This window comes from Siphateles boraxobius, unplaced genomic scaffold, assembly GCF_051911475.1.
Source record: "Siphateles boraxobius isolate OS27281-9 unplaced genomic scaffold, OSU_SipBor_1 25, whole genome shotgun sequence".
NCBI lineage: Eukaryota > Metazoa > Chordata > Actinopteri > Cypriniformes > Leuciscidae > Siphateles > Siphateles boraxobius.
In genome coordinates, this window is record NW_027508866.1 from 33,019,791 (window position 1) to 33,039,441 (window position 19,651).

At 37.3% G+C, this 19,651-nt stretch overlaps 1 protein-coding gene across 9 annotated transcripts in view; it reads left to right on the forward strand.

Moving 5' to 3' along the window:
- Positions 1-294: 294 nt before the first annotated feature.
- Positions 295-19,651, forward strand: part of slc4a5b (solute carrier family 4 member 5b) — a 61,643-nt gene continuing 42,286 nt past the window's right edge. For 6 of the 9 annotated variants that reach the window (XM_077243585.1, XM_077243580.1, XM_077243579.1 and 3 more), the window contains exons 1-8: positions 295-375; positions 5,923-5,990; positions 6,767-6,967; positions 13,786-13,912; positions 14,837-14,997; positions 16,202-16,351; positions 16,987-17,088; positions 18,511-18,566. In XM_077243585.1, the coding sequence (XP_077099700.1) occupies positions 5,924-5,990; positions 6,767-6,967; positions 13,786-13,912; positions 14,837-14,997; positions 16,202-16,351; positions 16,987-17,088; positions 18,511-18,566 (864 nt within the window). In that variant the 5' untranslated portion in view covers positions 295-375; position 5,923. Of the gene's footprint in view, positions 376-5,922; positions 5,991-6,766; positions 6,968-7,977; positions 8,369-13,785; positions 13,913-14,836; positions 14,998-16,201; positions 16,352-16,986; positions 17,089-18,510; positions 18,567-19,651 lie in introns of those variants that run through there. The other 3 variants (XM_077243583.1, XM_077243586.1, XM_077243587.1) reach the window with 3 other exon arrangements.

Consider the following 19,651-nt stretch of genomic DNA (forward strand, 5'->3'; position numbering starts at 1 on the left):
TATGCATTTAACAAGTAGGCTTGGATAAAGAACCACATGACTGTGAATTTAGATTTATGATGAACTATCAGACAATAGCGTGTTTAATTAGAAAACAGCCAGCGGGGTGTTCGGGGTGAGCGTGCTGTGTGCGTGTCATTTATTGAACTTCATGTCACGTGTCCCGTCATCATTCTGTGTTCAGTGTTGTGCCTATATGACCTGAAGCGTTTGACTGTTCAGCCAATCACAAGACAGACAGACGGTGATGGATAATCATTGTCATCCGCTGTCTCTATGTGTCTGATATTGTACTGAGTAACAAGCTTGATCTCATCTGATACATACAGATGCTCGTGATCACGCTGGTCATCTCAACGCCTCTTCTGTAATAAGGTAAGAGCTCTTCTTTTTCTTTTTTAAAACTCCTGGTAAAAGTATTAGAAAAGTAATAATTCTCTTTAGCAACTTGGTTAATATTAAATGACTACTTTTTGATGACAAGGCCTAAAAAGATCCAAGATCTAGTAAAAAAGAAAAAAAAAAACTAATGAAAACCTTCAACTAGTGTTAATAGTGTAAATTATTGTTAAACTTTGCTGTTTAAATATATATATATATATATATCTGTGTGTGTGTGTGTGTGTGTGTGTGTGTGGCCGCGCGTGTGTGTGTGTATTTGTATATATATATATATATATATATATATATATTAGTGCTGTCAATGGATTAAAAAAGTTAACTAGATTAATCAGATATTTTTCTGTGATTAATCACGATTAATCGCAATTAAAAACACTTACGTTTTTATACTTTTTTAATAAATAATGTAATAATTTCACAGTTAATCTCCAAATTAATGTAGGGACAACACAAAGACAGTATATTTTAAACACTTGTTTAATGGCATCTTTTTATGTATAAAGGCCAGTATCACTGATACTAATACTGCTACTGATGCCTCGATGAAAATATGCCCCCCCCCTCCCCCCCCCCCATTTTAAACATTAATTATAGCCATTCAACATTACAGTTTATTGAAAGCTATCCTTAAAAAAAATTAGGTTTCAAAAAATATAACAACTCAGTTAACTTAATTTAAGTGAACTTAAAACAATCCTCAAGAAAACCAATAATAAATGTCATATTTACCTCAATATACAGAAATTGAATAAAGTTATCAAACAGTCGGCACTACATAAATTATAAATTAAATATAGAATAACTCTTACTAAAGCTACAATCGTTTTTTGTCAAGTGCACTGAGTAATTTTCTCTTTATTACCTTAGTTCTTTGAGTAACATTAATGACAGCCCGCATTAGTGGCTGCTGTCACTTTAAGATCTGATGCTGCTTAAAGGGTTAGTTCACCCAAAAATGAAAATGATGTCATTAATGACTCACCCTCATGTCGCTCCAAGCCCGTAAAACCTCCGTTCATATTCAGAACACAGTTTAAGATATTTTAGACTTAGTCCGAGAGCTTTCTGTCCCTCCATTGAAAATGTATGAACGGTATACTGTCCTTGTCCAGAAAGAAAATAAAGACATCATCAAGGTAGTCCATGTGACGTCAGTGGGTTAGTTAGAATGTTTTGAAGCATCGGAAATATATTTTGGTCCAAAAATAACCAAAACTACGACTTTATTCAGCATTGTATCGTCTTCCGGTTCATTTTTGGGTGAACTAACCCCTATAAAATGATGCGGATCTCACACGCGTCTCATTTTCTCACAACTCATTACGTTCATTTATAGTCCCCCTGTGGTGAAAATCAAGTTTTTAATGTTTATATGTATATGTGGTGTTTTTAATTTACTTTAAGACAAACCATGTGCAAATTCATAAGTCAACACCATTGCTGTCTCAAAAACGCGGTTTGAAATCGCTAGTGATTCTGACGTCACAAACTACCTTGTAACCAATCACGTCAATGTGTGATCGTCAACGAGTGGATCTGTGAGCTGGTGTGAGTGAGTGGAGGCGGGGCAAATTTGCATATTTGTTGCAAACCGCTAGCAAAAGGATGACAGAAAATACGGATGCTGCCTTAATTGTGTAACACGTTAAACTAGATAACAATTTATATAGCATACAATAAATAGTAATTGTTTTCAAACAGGTTTCCAGAACATTTGTGCCATTATTCAACCAACAAATGGTTTATTTATAGTCTTGGACTTATTATTGTCTCTGTAGCTTATATTAAAGTGGGATGGGGACAGTATTTTAACTTGTATTTTAACAGCTGTAATATATTGGGTCTTTTGATATTGGATCTACATCTCTTTGTGTCAGAGTCATTTCAAGTGTAAATGTGTAAATCTGTGGACATTTTCCCCTTCATATAATCACATCGCGTTCTCCTGCGGATCAATGATACTGTCAGTCCTGATTATCTGTCTGAGTTGTTTTCTGTCTGGTGTGAAGGACACTGATCATCATATAAAGTAGTGTTAATTACTGTATGAAATGCCGTCTTGCATTACAGCCCTTCAGCTTGGGTGGCCAACAGAATGATTGTGTAACTAACGTGACATTATGTTTCTGACAGCATTTTATTCGTTTCACACAACAGTGATCTTTAATAGTTTGTGTTTCTTTATTCATTAAATACAAGAAGAAAAGAAAAATCTGTGTAAATTGTTAATAAATCCATTCGTATATAAATTGTAACATTCAATTCATTTGGAAAATGTATGTATGAATGTTTTATGTACATTTACACATTCTGATCTTGTTTATGAAAAAGGCCCAGTTACAGGCTTTGAGAGACTTTCTAAAGAACCAGAGAATGAACACTTCTCAATAGGAATAATATAAATGATTTATTTTTTTTGATTATTGGTCAATATTTACACAAATGGTTTTTGTCCTAGGTTTTGGAGTTTTGTTAAAGCGTAAGTGTGTAACTCGACAATCGATTCAGTGACCAAATCATTCAGACCGGTTTTGTGACCTGAATCAAGTGATTCATTGAAATGATTTGACTCAAAAGAATGATTTGTTCATGAATCAAATATCCCTGCAGAATATACACGATACTCTTTTAATTACTTAAATAATTTAAGTAAATAACTTTAGCAGAGTCACGCGACAAATGTGTAAGGGAGGCAGCCCCTGTGGTACAAACTGGTAGAAAGTGGTAAGCAAAGAAATCTTTAGTAGAAGCAAAGGCTGACCTTCAAAATTGGGGATATCGTGGGACAGGTACAGCATGGAAGAGGGGGTTTTGGGCTCAGTTTAGCTCCTCCTAAATGGCACAAGGCAGGCCCAGATCAAAGGAGGAAGCTGGTAGTCAACGAGGTGTGAAAGCAGGAGGAGAGGATGAGATGTATAAAGGCCATTTCCCAGGCCAAGCAGGGAGAGTGGATGAGATGGGAGAGTGTGGAACAACGAAAAATGGGCTGGCAAGACCTTTGGTCAATGGAAGAGAGTTGGATCAGTTTCCTTATTAGGTCAACATATGATGTTCTCCCATCACCGCAGCACTTAAACCTCTGGGTAGGAGAGGATCCCTCTTGTCGTTTGTGTTCATCAACTGCCACATTAAGGCACGCATTTTGACAGGATGTAAGGTGGCTCTTAGCCAAGGTCGGTTTACTTGGCGCCATGACCAAGTATTGCGATGTCTGGCTTTAGCATTGGAAGGCAAGCGTAGTATGACCAATAAGTTGCCGCCTGTTCTAGCAAAAAATTACACGCAGAAGACAATATTCCTCCGCCCAGGCGAGCAACCACCAAGAAAAGGTGCTAACACCAATTCTCGCCCAGGACAACTGGAAGCTGCTAGGGACTGGAAGATGCTGGCTAATCTTGATCAACGGTTTATTTTTCCACCTGAGATTGCCACCACTAACATACGACCAGATATTGTTTTGTGGTCTGGAGCACGCATTGTTCAACTGATAGAGTTAACAGTGCCATGGGAGGATGCGGTAGATGAGGCATATGAGAGAAAGAAACTGCGGTATGCTAATCTGGCCACTGAAGCAGAACAGCGAGGATGGAGAGTCCAGGTTTATCCAGTGGAAGTGGGTTGTCGAGGTTTTGTGCCACACTCTACAACCCGGTTCCTCAGAGACGTCGGATTCAGTGGCCAAGAGTTACGTCGCACAGTAAAGAGCTTATCTGAAGCAGCAGAAAGGGGCAGCAACTGGCTGTGGTTGAGACGGAAAGATTCTAGCTGGCTGTGTACAGGCCGCCATGCTACGGTTTCGTAGAATTCTTGAAAACTTGAAGGGTGTTGGTTTATTTGTATAGGTTGTATAGTATTTACAGTCATTACGTTCCTGTGTATATTGCGTGAATGACGGGTGGTTGGGCAGATATTGTGTTTTGCGGTAGGTGGTATGCCATACGGAACCGTAGCCACTGAAACTGCATATTAACGCACCAGTGGGGCTCGACAGCCTTAGTCAAACGGGTTGGCGCGTATGGTTGGGTTGCGGAGAGATTGTGAGATTGTGGTTAGGTCTCAGCAGCAAGAGGGAAGTAGAGGTCAGTAAGCTGGGCTGAGTTGAGTGGGGGACGGAGGGGGGTGACTCTGGGACACCAGAGTCACTGTCGAGCCCTCTTGAGGTGTCGTGGGCTAGTCGACGAAACACTGAGGACGGAAGGTGCCCACTTGAAGACCCTAGAGATGTTCCCTACTCCGCTCAATCCAGAGGGTTGTTATGGGGGACCGCACTGTGGTTGCAGCCGTTGTGTGTGCTGACGCGCAATACACTGCAGCTATTAACACCAGATTGAAGGAGATTCGCGTCACCAGATGGAAAGAAGCGAAAATGGATGGAGAAGCATAGGTTACTGTAAAGCTACGTCTTAGTTGGTGCTTATCTTGGCGAAAGCCGAGTACAAATCAGCATGAAGTTTTAACATCTACTATCGTGTAAATGGAAATTTTAATAATTTTATTGATTTATGGCCTTTTTTACTGTTGTTGGAAGGAGATTAAGGCAGGACGCCAGCTGGATTTGAACCTGCAAGTTGTGTGTTGCAAGGACATGCACTGCATGGCTCTCTTTATGTGATTTTTGCAATGCAGAAATGTGGGACACAGCTACTGCTTCTGAATGTATGAATCGATCAATTATGTGACAGTGTGTGACATAAGAGAGCCGTGTTTGTGTGTGTGCTCGCGCACTGACAGTGGAAATCCTCCCATAATAATGCCAATGCATTTGGTTTTCCTTTCCCACCAGCGACAGGGACATTGATCTCATGAAGCTGCAGGTCCACGTGTCGCATCGTGCAGGGTTCTTTCAGTTCCTCTTACGGTCACTGAAGCTGAGACTGTGAGACCATGCTGGAGGCATTGAAACGCTGGCTGCTATAACTAGCTAAACCAAATAAACGTAACTAATAAGCACAAATTAGATGTGTGTAAATACACTGAGGTCATATAAATTGCTTTTCTAACTTTAATTAGGTAGAAGGAAATATATGCATTGCTTACAAAATTGGAACTAATAGATATCACCATACTTCAACGGTTACTTCAACCATACTACCACAGTACATGAAGACAATTCTATTGACAATTCTATAGTTTTCTGAAATGCTATGTTTAAATATGCAAATGTGGCATTATCTTGCAAAAAATATCCCCTAATTTGCATACATTTTCAAAACAGAAATTTTGTTTCATTTTGTTGACATATCAGAGTTAGAGGGAATTTTGGAAATCGTAATCGAAAATTTTGAGTTGTAAATGAAAACTAGTGACTCAAATAGATACAGTTTAATAAAATACTTAAAAATCACTTAAATGTGTCTTTTACATGTTTTCTTGCCTCTAATCTGAAAGACAACTAGTAATGTAAGCAAAATAGTCCAAAATCTCAAAACTGACCAGTACATGAAAAAAGTTTTGCCTGTACTGTCTTGCCTTAATTGTATCTAAAAAAAATCTATTATTCTACTGTTTTTTTCCTATCAGGATGGACCATGAGTCGCATGGCAGCAGGAAAAGTGGTCACCGCAGCAGACACAATGAGGATGAGGATGGTGAGAGGATGGTCATTTTTTTATGTTATTTCTTGGCAGATGTACCTGACCTACAAACATATTATATTATATTATTCCAAAAATGTATGCACCTCTTGATGGAAATAAATGTTGTGATGTTATTTCCATTAAGAGGTGCATCAATTTTTGGTCAAGATCTTGTATTGTCAATGCAAGAGTCCAGCACTCTGTAAAGTCTCCTCCAGCACATCCCAAAGACTCTCAATGAATTTAAGAACTGGACTCCAAGGAGACGATTCATGTGTGAAAATGATTCTTCATGATCCTCACAACCATTCTTTCACAATCTGAGCCTGAAGAATCTGGACATTGTCATCCTGGAATATGGCCATGATGTGTCTCATACATGATTGTTTAAGAAATGAAAAGCTACACGCTCCATTCAGGGTTAGAAATGTTGCCAAACATATAACATGATAGAAACATTAATCACTGAAATAATTATCCAATCATTGACATTCAAACAGCGACTGTTTTTTTTTTTGGGCCGGGCAGTGTATAAACAATACACACACACACACACACACACACACACACACACACACACACACACACACACACACACACACACACACACACACACACATACATACATACATATATGCATATATGCACGGGTGATGAATCAAATGAATCATTGTATCGCTTTTGAACCAGAAGGAACTTATTTGCTGAAAATGAATCTTACTGGGGTGTGAATGGCATTACTAATATATAAAATAGTAACTCACAGGTCTTTCATTCTCTGGTTTTAGAGTCCGTCTACATTGGCGTCCCAGTGCCACGGGGCTACAGAAGGAAGCGCAGGCATCACAGGCACACGTCACGACATTCCCACGAGCGTGACGGCAAGGAGAAACACCACAACCATCATGAACATCAGGATCGAGAGGAACCATGTGATGCAGATGAAGGGGAGCAGGATTCGAACGAGCTCTCTGACATCAACTTCACCAGTGAGCTTCTCTTAAACATTATTATCCTTGACAAAACAAAAAAGGTCTATAGTTTCTATCAAAATACAATTAAATACAGGTCAATGTTATTTTAGCATCAGTGAGATACTATTATAGTTTTTGGTTATTTCGATAGTCCACTTTAGACATTCTACTACTAACTATAAGTAACTTTGCAACTACATGTCAGCTAACTTACATTAGAGTATTAGTAGACTGGTAGGTTAGGGTTAGTCGAATAAGTTGAAATGTACTTGTACATGTTGGGGAATCATCACAACAAAGTGTTAGCAGATATTAAGCAGACAGTCTACTAATACTGTAATGGTAGTTGACATGTAGTTGCAAAGTTACTTATTTCGATGGTCCACTTTAGACATTCTACTAATGTTACATATGTTCTTTTAAATTTTTTGAATTGGTTTTTATTTTTGTATTCTGTTTTCATTTAAAATTTAGTTAAAGTTTTAGCAATTTTGTTGTGTGTTTAAATATGCTTTCTATAATTGTTATTATTGTGCAGTTATTGTAGTTAGTACATCAGGTTAAACTAACTTAAAATGACCAATGTTGCTTTGGCAACTAGCTGAAAAAAAATTATTTCAAGAAACGCATTTTTTTAATGATTTTATTTTTAATTAACCATATGGTATCTTCATTTTAAGGTGACGTAGTTATACGTTACTGTATAGGCTACTAACTACAGTAATAACAGTAAATTATGCACAATTACAAGTAACTAACCCTAAACCAACATAACTCTATAGTAAGTACATGTAGTTAGTAAATATGACTCATTTGAGTAAGTACAATGTAACTACGTCACCTTAAAATAAAGTGTAACCAACTGTAATAACCCTGATACAGTTACTGCTTTAAATAACATGCATCATTGAGGATTATTGATGGAAACATGTCTGAGAGTTGTTTGAGGATTTAGAGTTAAATTCTGAAGTGAGAGAGAGAGAGAGAGAGAGAGAGAGAGAGAGAGAGAGAGAGAGAGAGAGAGAGAGAGAAAGGGAGGGATCAGCAAAGCAAGGAGAAAAACACTTGTTGGGCCTTTCATGTGTGTGGCACTTTGCCTTGCTTTAGTTTTCAGGAAAGAGCAACATTGCTGAAGAGAAAAGTTCAAGATCAAGAGCACTTGCTCACAGGGAAGGTGCATATAAAATGAGGGAAAAGGCGTAACGGATTCATCGAAAAGAGGCTGAAGTCAACAAGTGGACATTTCAGATTAGTTATTGGGGATCTTTTTCTTTCAATGAAACAATAAACTTGGGATTTACTGAAGGATGGATCAGGAACAGCGTAGGTTGACGGGCTTGTTCAGTTTTCAGGACTCTATACAGTCACTGACGTCCAGTCTGGGCTCTCAGAACACTTTACTGACCAGCTGCACAGGTACAGGTGCTCTTCGTCTCTTTTCCTTACTATTGATGACATTTATTCTTACGTGTTTTCTCCCAGAGAGTTTGTGGTCAGAGCATATTTGGTTTGGAGTTTGATACTGGTAAATTATGACCTTGTTGAGTCTATTAGTCTTTTAGCAAGTTTTTGCTGATACAGTAATATAACTGTACTGAAGTCACAAGGTTGGTTGATGATTGTAGTAATTTTTTTTAAATCCTTGTGAAGCCTAGGACAATCTTTTTCTTTTCATTTCTCTTTTTTTGTTGCAGTGTGACATTTTCATGACATTTAAGGACATTTACTCTTTACTTTTCTGTAATGCAAATAATGATAAACTATTTAAATTGTAAAGTACATCAGGATCGCACTTAATGCACTTCCTTTTGTGCAATATTTTAATATATTTAAAAAAAATATAACTGTAATTTGTATATTAGAGTTTTTCATTTCATGTGTAATTATAATTAACTACATGTACTACTTACTATAGGGTTAGGATTGGGGTTTGGTTTAGGGATAGTTGCATGTAATTATGCATAATTTATAGTTATCACTACAGTAACTACATTTAACGTGTAACAAGGACACTGTAAACTAAAGTGTTACCCTTTATATTTACATTATATATACTTATTATTATTACTTTTTTGTTTTAATTTGGATATGCAAATTGAGCCACACATCAAGTTGGCTCAATTTGCTGGATGTAAAGACACATTTCTGAGATCAATCTAAAACCTTCAATAATAATTAGCATCAAACTTTGTTTAAATGTTCAGTAGTGTCCATATTGGCATGTTTTTGCATTAAATGCATCTATTTAAATTGTGAAACACATCAAAATTTCAGTCTGTTGGGAATGCATGTTTCTGTAAGGTTATTCTCAAGAAGAAATCTCAGGATTTAACATCTTCTTTAACAGTTTTTCTGAATTGCTAAAACCCATTTCTTGAAACCATCACTCACTTTCTCAAAACATTAAACACAAAACCAAATTTTCAAACCACATTCACATAACCTCTGACTCTTCTGGCGAAATCAAACAATTGCCTCAAAACCATTTTATCTGTGCTCAAAATCAAACAATGCTTTCAGATCACATCAAAAAATGGAGAACAGAAACCAAAGCATGCAGTTACAGAACAAAAGTAATTTGAAACAAAGTAAATACATTTTGCAATTACGTAAAAAAGTATAGTAATGACAACTTACAGTAGTAAGGTGAATAAATTGAAAAATCCACTACACGTATTATACTATAATAGTGTAGTACTGAATTTGAATAGAAGGCCTATCGAATGTCTGTATATTCACCACTTGCATACTGTGAAAATACAGTGACCCAACTGCAAAAGCCAAAAAGGTTACAGTTAAAAACTCTAAATGAAAAGCATGTTACAGTAAAGTAAACTCAGAAGAGTTGTGCAACTGCAGAATCACGGTCAGTGAGAGATTGATTCTGATCAGCATCATGTCTTTACGTTGGTCCGGCCGGAGGAGTTTCTCCACATCTCAGACAATATCATCTCTGCAGGCGAAGGGAAAAACCCTCACGCAGATCCAGCCTTGACAACACAACACACCAGCTCTTTTTCGTCCTCATCCTCTTCTCCCTCTTATATTGTTTCCATTCATTGTTGGTATCAACATTCAGTGCAACATTTTGAGTATATTGTGGGACTCTGAACTGACTTGTATAATGTTCAGTTGGTTTGGTCACATCATTAGAAATAAGTGTTTTAATAAATAACAATTTTGAGTCGTTGTGTGTAAACGATGACAACTGTGTTGTAGTTTTGCCTGTGTTTAAGTTTTGCCTGCGTTAAGCGTTTTGAAACATAAGTGTATCACAGTGCAAAATGTGTTTTAGTGAGTGAGAATGTGTTTAGAGTTTTAATAAGAGTGCATGAGATTTGCAAACAGTGTTTTACAGTTTTTACCAACTGCTTACACACGTTTTCAAAACTAAGTCTCCTTTTTTCAAAACTCTACACACAATTCTCAAAACTGCACACACAAAATGAAGTTTTATGTAACAAAGTTCGGGAGGAGCATGTTCAGGTAGTCAACCAATCAACTCAAGAGGAAGCCGGTATAAATAAAGCTTTTCCTCACCTCCTGTCTCACGACAAGTCTCTCAGCATCCCTCCACCACCCCATCACCTCACACTCGGCTGGGTTTACCCCAGTATAGGGGGAGTACTCTGGGTTCGGGCAAAATTCCGAGCTCGGAGCCCTCCCCCGGACAGCAAGCCAAATACGCATTAATATTACATTTGATTTTGAGTGGGGTGCAGTCCCCAGTGCTAAGCTTCATCTCTTCTCCGAGCTGGGTCTGGACACAATACTTCGTCCACAACACAAGATACGTTTTCTCTTGCCAAACATCGAGGGAAGTATCTCCTAGCATGGCGTATCCAACCTTGGACAGAGGCAACCTCTATGTCCCCACATGCGTCCTCCATTGCCTGAAGAAGTGGCATGCGGGCAAAAGGTTTGCGATCATACACTTTCCAGCGCCAGGCTGAGAAGAATTCCTCTATGGGATTTAGAAAAGGTGAATATGGGGGTAGGTACAAAACTACAAAGTGTGCATGGTTGGCAAACCAGTTTTGGACCAGAACAGCCCGGTGAAAACTAACATTGTCCCACACAACCACAAATCTAGCAGGCGCCTGATCTGGATCAGGGGCAAGCATTGTGTGAATTCCATCCAGAAAAGTGAGTATATGGCCGGTGTTGTATGGACCCAGTGAGGCATTGTGATGGAGGACCCCGTTTTGAGTGATGGCAGCACACATGGTTATATTACCCCCACGCTGTCCAGGGACATTGGTAATTGCACTCTGTCCTATTACATTACGTCCACGGCGCCTGGTTTTGGTGAGGTTGAAGCCAACCTCATCCACATAAATAAATTTGTGGCGAATTACATGGGCATCCATCTCCAATACTCTCTGTAACAGACAAAATTATATACAGATGAGTAAATATGGTATGTCTGAAGAACTGGAAGTAGTGTTGCATACATACCTCAGTGATTGGTTAGTGATCAGTTAAGCAATTAGTGTTTGCACATGTGAGGAGTGTGTCTGTGTGACCTGGTGAATAAGTGTAGCATTTTGATTGGTTGTGTTTGGAAAAGGAAAGCAAGTCACTTCCTGATAGATCTTTGTGTTGTAGGTAGAGAATTGTGTTGTGTTTTGAAAAAAGTGTTTTATGCAATTGAAAACTGAGTCAAAGGCTGAGAAATAGCTTATGGTTTTGAACATTTGGCATGTAGTTTTGCACTTTTGAGTGAGGTTTCAAAAATCGTGTGACATGAAAAGATTTTGTGTGTAAGCAGTTGGTAAAAACTGTAACTACCTGAACTTGTGTAATGTTTTACAGAGTGATTTATTCGACAAATTGGTTTAGACTATTGAGAATTTGGTTCAGAGAATGGGGTTTAGTGTTTTAGCATTCAGAAACACTGTATTGTAGTCAAAATGTTTTAAGGTCAATAAGTAAAGAAATTCATTGTCGATGAATTCTACTGTACGTCAACATGTACAGTATATCAACAGCTAACCTCTAATATCTATGACTCTATCAAAGTTTGATTGAAGTGTATGAGCTATAAATAATCTTATGCGTTGTGCTCTACTCTGCATTGGCATTCTACAACCACACGTATTTGTGATTTTTACTTTAGGATTAGAAGGATTACATGGAGAAAAACACCCACGTGCTAATAATCCTGAGGAAAAGCCAGAGATTGAGAGGAAGGTCACAAAAAGATTGTCATGCTTGTGCTCACAGGCACCGACTTGCACCTTGAGTTTTCAATAGATTGCTCTAAACTTCAGATTTAATACAAATAACATTAGATTGTGAACAGGTTTTAGTAACCTCCAATGGATCTTATGTAAGCTGACTTTACCTAAAATATAAAATCGATCATTTTGATTAAATCAGTACAGGTCTATTTACATTAGATATTGATTCTGGCATTGTACATCAGATTAGATTAAGCCACTGTCATGTGGTTATTTAAGATAATCTACTGAACAAATTCTTTTGATATGCTTTCAGATATCGGCCTCCTTTATGCAGATTTATGCACATTTAGACTAAGATATTCATCTTCAAAGGAATATTATTAAGATATTATCTTTAAACAATCCTGTTGATTTGATTCTGACCTTTTCGTTCTGATTAGATAGATGAATGATGATGGAATCGTTGATGGCCTTAGGGAGTCATGCATCATAATGTTCCTGCTCTGTCATATTCAGATTTAATTTCAAGCAGGGTCAATTCAGATTGAGCTGAAGGCAAAACAACACATAGACTTATTCGACATACAGTCCAGTAGGCTTCTGTTTAACGCAAAGAATCAAACTCGGTTGTACTATTAGAGTGTGTTGAGCTACAGGCCATTATTGGCACAATAATGCTTTGCTTATTGCTTGCAATGATCATTATTTTTAAGTTGATTTGGATGTAAGTATCTGCAGTTTCTTTTCAAAGTTACATGATTTTCACATGGCAGTTTATACAGCAGGTGAAAAAATACAATATCTTTATATTGAAAGAAGGACCCGAGCCATACATAACCACCCACAACACCTTAGCAACACCCTGGCAACCACTCTCAACAAACTAGCATCATGCAAACAACACTGCTGTACAAAAGTTTCATTCATTAAATTGATCTAAAGAGACAGGAAAAGCTAAAGCTTTTAACCCGTTTTTAAAGACATTTATGATTTTACAAAACTAATTCTATTTCATACACTTGTTATTCTTTAGAACTTTTTGTTAATCAAACAATCCTAAAAAAAGAAAATGTATCACTGTTTCAGCCAATATTTGAAGCAGCACAACTGTTTTCAACATTGATAATAATCAGAAATGTTTCTGTAGCAGCAAATCAGCATTAGAATGATTTCTGAAGGATCCCTGAAGACTAGAGTAATGATGCTGAAAATTCAGTTTTGATCCACTGGAATAAATTACATTTTATAATTTATTAGAATAGAAAATGGTTATATATATATCAGATTATAGCATAGTAGAGAGAATACAGGAAGTGATGGTTGCAAGCAAGATTCAAACTTACCTCACCAACAAGTCTCAATGTATTGCTTACTTGCATTGCTCAAATACTACATATACTACAAATACTACTCCTTTGCATTTTAAGATAAATACATGGCTTTGCATTTTATCAAACTGTCTTACGCTTTATTTGAACTACAATAAGTGTGTGTGTGTGTGTGTGTGTGTGTGTGTGTGTGTGTGTGTGTGTGTGTGTGTGTGTGTGTGTGTGTGTGTGTGTGTGTGTGTGTGTGTGTGTGTGTGTGTGTGTGTGTGTGTGTGTGTGTGTGTGTGTGTGTGTGTGTGTGTGTGTGTGTGTGTGTCAGTGTCCCCTGCTGCTGAGAGACTACGCCACATCCTCAGAGAGGAAGATGAGCCCACACCCACCCTCTTCACTGAGATGGACACACTGCAGCATGAGGGCGGAGAGATGGAGTGGAAAGAGTCGGCCAGGTGACACAAACAAGATCACATAACACATAGGGTGCTTCTCATTTCTTATTGTGCATCCTTTCTTCACTTCCTTTCAGGGGTGTTAGCTCCACCCCTTAGGATGCGAGTGTATCAGAAAGCTTCCTCGTTCCTCGCCTTCTCACGGTGCAATTAGAGAATTGAGATGTCCTTCAAAAATTGCTGTGTACGATGGTTTTTCGGGTAACAGGCTGGAGGACGGAGGAGCGAGGGAACGAGGAAGCATTAATTTGAGTATTGAGAAGCACCCGTACACTTCTGAAGCCTTTTGTGACATTATTTAAATCGGGGGTTTTCAATCTTTTAGATGTCATTGACCCCCAAATATGATCATCCTTGTTATGATGGACCCCCATCCTAAAATTGTAATAATTTATACTCTGAAAAATGTATATTATAAATTTAAAATTGGTTTCTGTTAAGTTACATTATTATATTTTTTCAACCCACTATAGTAATGTATAGTTGAAAAAACAATACATTGACTAACTGGTAACACTTGACAATAAGGTCCCATTAGTTAACATGAAGTCTTTATTAATATTAATTTACTACATTTACTAATACATTAAATCCGTTGTATCTATTATTCGATATTACCAGACCTAACATGAACTAACAATAAACAGTTGTATTTTTTATGAACTAACTTTTACAAAGATAAGTAAATACTGTAACAAATGTATTGCTCATTGTAAGTTAATGTTAGTTAATGCATTAACCAATGGGATCTCATTGTAACATGTTTCCGACAAACTTTTTAAAGGTATTTATTAATCATGTTGCAATGATTTCCAGCCATTTAATTTACAAAACCTAAAAGTGTTTCATCCATCTTGTTGGTGCGTGGGAAGAAAAGTGTGTTGTCAAGTGAAGTAATACTGTATCTTCTGCGTGTTGCATCAGGTGGGTTAAGTTTGAGGAGAAGGTGGAGGAGGGTGGAGAGAGGTGGAGCAAGCCGCATGTGTCCACGCTGTCTCTGCACAGCCTGTTCGAGCTGCGCACCTGTCTGCAGACGGGCTGTGTTCTGCTGGACCTGGAGGGATACTCTCTGCCACAGATAGTGGGTCAGTACACCGTCCGCACATAAAGAGCCAAGAACAGAACCACCTTTAATCTGGGACTAAAGAACTTCATTCACAAAGTTGTACATTTTATACTTATTTAATATTCCGTTTCATAAATATATTGTAATACTGGTCAAAAGATTTTTTTTATACTTTTATTCAGCAAGGATGAATTAAATTGATCAAAAGTGATGGCAAAGACATTTATAATGTTACAAAAGATTTTTATTTACTCAAAAATATGAAGCAGCACGACTGTTTTTAAAACAGATAATAATCAGAAATGTTTCTTGAGCAGCAAATCATCATATTAGAATGATTTCTGAAGGATCATGTGACACTAGTAATGATGCTGAAAATTCAGCTTTCATCATAGGAATAAATTACATTTTATAATGTATTCATATAGAAAACAGTTCTTTTAAATGTAAGTAATATTTCACAATATATCGGCTTTTACTGTATTTTGATCAAATAAATGCATCCTTGGAGAGAAAAGAGACTTCTTTTAAATACATTTTAAAAAATCTTACCAATTCTTTTCTACGAAATCTTATGTTTCATGATAGTTTTTTATTGGCTAATTCTTAATTTTGCTATTAATAGGAGTGCAGTACTTTCATATTTTACCACATTTAAATAAATTCAACAGAATTCCACATTTTTTCCAGTAAAATTAGTGCAGATAAAAATTCAACAATTATAGCATGCAGTAAAATTTATATTGCTCAATGTTGCTCTTTTAGGATATTTAATGGGGTTCTGAGAAATGTTTAATGAAAGTATGGACTTTGTGCCCACAGTCTCTAGCTTCAGTCGCAAATGTACCTCTTGAGGCAAGGGGAGTGAGGTTTACCCACACAGCTCTCACTAGCTTACCACATTTACATAAATATATATATATATAAGATGAAGAAAGCAGCTCAGATCATTTGGTTTTGGGAAAATTTGATAAGAAACGGTCATATTTAGATCTCAGACTTTGATTGCAGATTCTGCCATGTCAGCAAATCTGAGCAGTTTGGAGGAGACAGAGTGAGATTACTGGAGTCGCTATACTCAAGAGAAACATTGGAGAAGACGTAGCCTTCCATATGCTTTATATACTCTTATTGCTGTCTAGGATACAAAGTAAGTTGAGACCTCATTTGTTATTTAAATATGTATTTGAATGAATTTGTGTGTGTGTTTCTCTCTATCACAGATGACATCATTGAGAAGCAGGTGCAGGAGGGTCTTATAGCTCCAGAGATCCGTGAGAAGGTCAGTTTTGTCCTCTTGCGTAAGCACCGTCACCAGACCAAGAAGCCGATCCACCGCTCACTGGCTGACCTCGGAAAATCCAGCCCCTCGAGTAAGAGTCCGCTATGTAACCTGCCCCACAGACAGTGATATTCCCAGAATCCCCTGTCTCTCTCTGACGCTTGCCTTTTCAAATCATTTCCAATAAACGTATTTTTCTTAAAGTGCCCCTATTATGCTATTTTTATGTTTTGGAGTCTCCTACAACAGGTTTACATGCACCAAAGGTCAAAAAACACTTTCATTTTCTCATAATATACATTGCACATCACCTCATTTCTCAAAGAGTCTGAAAACGACTCGTTTGAAGATTTAGTCTCTAAGCCCTGGCTTTCCGAGAGCTGCCCTGCTCTGATTGGTCAGGTGGCCCAGGTCAAAGTAGATATTCTTTTGCGGGCAGCCAATGAAGAGCATAGGCTGGCATTATGCAAATTTGTTACATTGTTCTTTAGGTTTGTAACAGGAAGTGAGACTGGAATTGCTGACGACTTGTCTCAGCAGTTCAGAATCGGTTCTTTTTTTAGGAGAATATAACTTTTTACATTCACAAACAGCTTTATTACACACTACATCAAAGGTAATATCTGAAAAAAGCATAATAAGGGGCACTATACTTTCTTTATTCTTTTGCCTTTCCTGTCGTCTTTACCATTTCTTTCTCTGTGCCTGATCTCGGGTCTGTATCAGACCGCAGTCCGAGCCCGAGCCCGAGTCCTCGCTCTGGGTCGGGTTTCCATCGCTCCACTGAGGACCTGCGAGCTCGTCAGAGCGGCGGCCTCAGCAAACTGCGTGAGTCTGAGCTTCTGGTTCTTCTCCCTTCCATTGATTTATCTACAACCTCTTCCAGATCTCTGGAATTATAAATCTTAAGTTCACTCTGGCATCCCTTAAAATGAACTTTTGGTTTTCTAATAAGCTTGGTCTCAAGTTTCGTTACCCTAATTCACCAACTCACATTAAAATGCATGACCCTGCAAACTGCTGTCAGTGTGAACAACCTTTAACTTCACATACCATCATTCACTGACTAACTGTGTGTAGTTGCAACATTTCTCAAGTATGCAACAGTGCATTTCTGCCATTGTTCTGAGGATTAGAGATTATTAGAAAGGTCTTGACTTTAGTTTTCCATTCTTGTTTGTCACGATTTGTTTCTGTACTCTGGGTACTTTAGGCCAGAAAAACAACAATCTTTTTCTTTTCTTTTAAAGAAAAGGTTCCAAAAAGCATACAACCAGTAAAAAGTTTGGAAAAATTAAGAATTTTTTTAATGTTTTTGAAAGAATTCTCTAATGCTCACCAAGGCTGCAGTAATATTGTGAATTATTTATTATATATATATATAATATTTAAATAACTTTTCTATTTTAACCACTGTTTTTAACATTGATAATAAGAAGAAATGTTTTGCCATCACAGGAATAAATTACATTTTATAAGATATTCAAATTAAAATTAATTCAAATTGTTGTTTTTGATCAAACAAATGAAGCATTAGTGAGCATAAGTGATGCTTATTTAATTTAGACTTTTGACCAGTAGTGTGTGTCTTTTAAACATAGCAGCATATATTTTGCAGTAATTTGTAAAAAAAAAAAAAAAAACATGGTTGTATAAAAGGCCCAGTTTTGTCACATGGACATCCCTATCTCTAAGCAAAATTGGGACTTTTCCAAAAATGTCCAAGCGAACTTGACTTTTGGAATTTTAAGATGTATTGTACATGAATATTATAATCATAAAGTAACATGGTTTATTATCAAAGTATCTAAAATCTTTTTTGGAATGGGGTGACAATGTGCCATTGTTTTTGCCTACAAAATAATTTGTGATGAATGTGTTGTTATATGTTTTTGGCATGCATTTGACACTGAAATCATAATACAATTATGTGTTATTTTAACGTTATTTATATGGTTTTTATTTTGTAGTTTTGTGCTTTTGACATCTTTACCAGTTTTTTTTTTCAATTTCTATTTAGCTTTATTTTTTTTAAGTTGTAGTAATTTTAGTACTTCGACTTTAACTTATTTTATTTGAGTTATTTGCCAAGGCAACATTTCTAATTTTCGTTTACGTTTTTTAAGTTTGAGTTTTTCATCTAAAATGTATATTTTATTTCAGCTTTATTACATTTAATTTAATAGTTTGATTTAACAATAACAACAATGATTCAATTAATATTCAAAGTGTTTCATCTGTGCTTCTCAGATCCTTCTCAGTGTCGCAGCATGAATGATATTTCCGTGACGCCCAGCACCGACCAGGTACATTGTCAGATTTTTTTTCACATGAACATATTAAAATACATAGAAAATGTATTTTTTCATTAGCAAAGAGTAAACAAGATTTTAGAAACAAATGCACTGCATCTGGGGCCTCGACTCGCCTCGATTTCTGAGCATTTATGCAATACAGGTGACAGATATGAGCCATAATTAAGTGCTGAGGGGAAAATCTCCAAATGAAGCTGGGTTCACACTGTATGATTTTTGCCACGATTTGTCCATCTGAAACAAATGTTGAGAATCCTAAAAGATTCCTCGGATCCTTGACAAATATTTGATGTCTTTGATCGCTAGTTTGACATGTTCACCGACAGCTGATTAATGACCATTGCGAAAATTCTGGCAGTGTCAGAAGATTTGACATACAGTCCTGCAGTGTGATTTCTCCAAGGAAAACCGTCAAATCAAAAACCAATAGAAGCTCAGAACCTGATGACACAATTATTGAGAAAACAATAAACCACCTGCTATTGTTACGATGCGGCAAGGACGAAGCAGAGAGTGAATCCAATCGCAAGCACTTTAATAATCCAACAAACAAGTAATCCAGGGTAAACTCAGAACAAGGTACTCAGTACACAGTACACAGAACAAGGAACTAGGAAAATCACAACATCAGACAAAGACCGACAAACACCAACTGAAGAACATGGGTATAAATACACAGGCAAACAAGCTAAACAAGATAACAAGGGGGTGTGGCTAATCAGAAACACATGGGGAGACATAATCAACAAAACGGGGACAGCTGAACATGAAAAGACAGGGAAACACATGAAAGACAAGAACAAGGAACAAAACACAAAACCCACACCGTGACATAGCCCCCACCCCCTATGGGCGGCTCCCGACGCCCCTCGAAACAAAAACTCTAAAGTTCAGGAGGGTGGTGAAGTGGAGGCGGTCTTGTGGGAGGGACGGAGGGCCAGGTTCGTGAAGGGACAGGGAAACACATGACAGACAAGAACAAGGAAGAAAACACAAAACCCACACCGTGACAGCTATATGATGCTATATGCAGTCATTGATGTCACGAATTGATGATGATTGATGACGGATTGGTA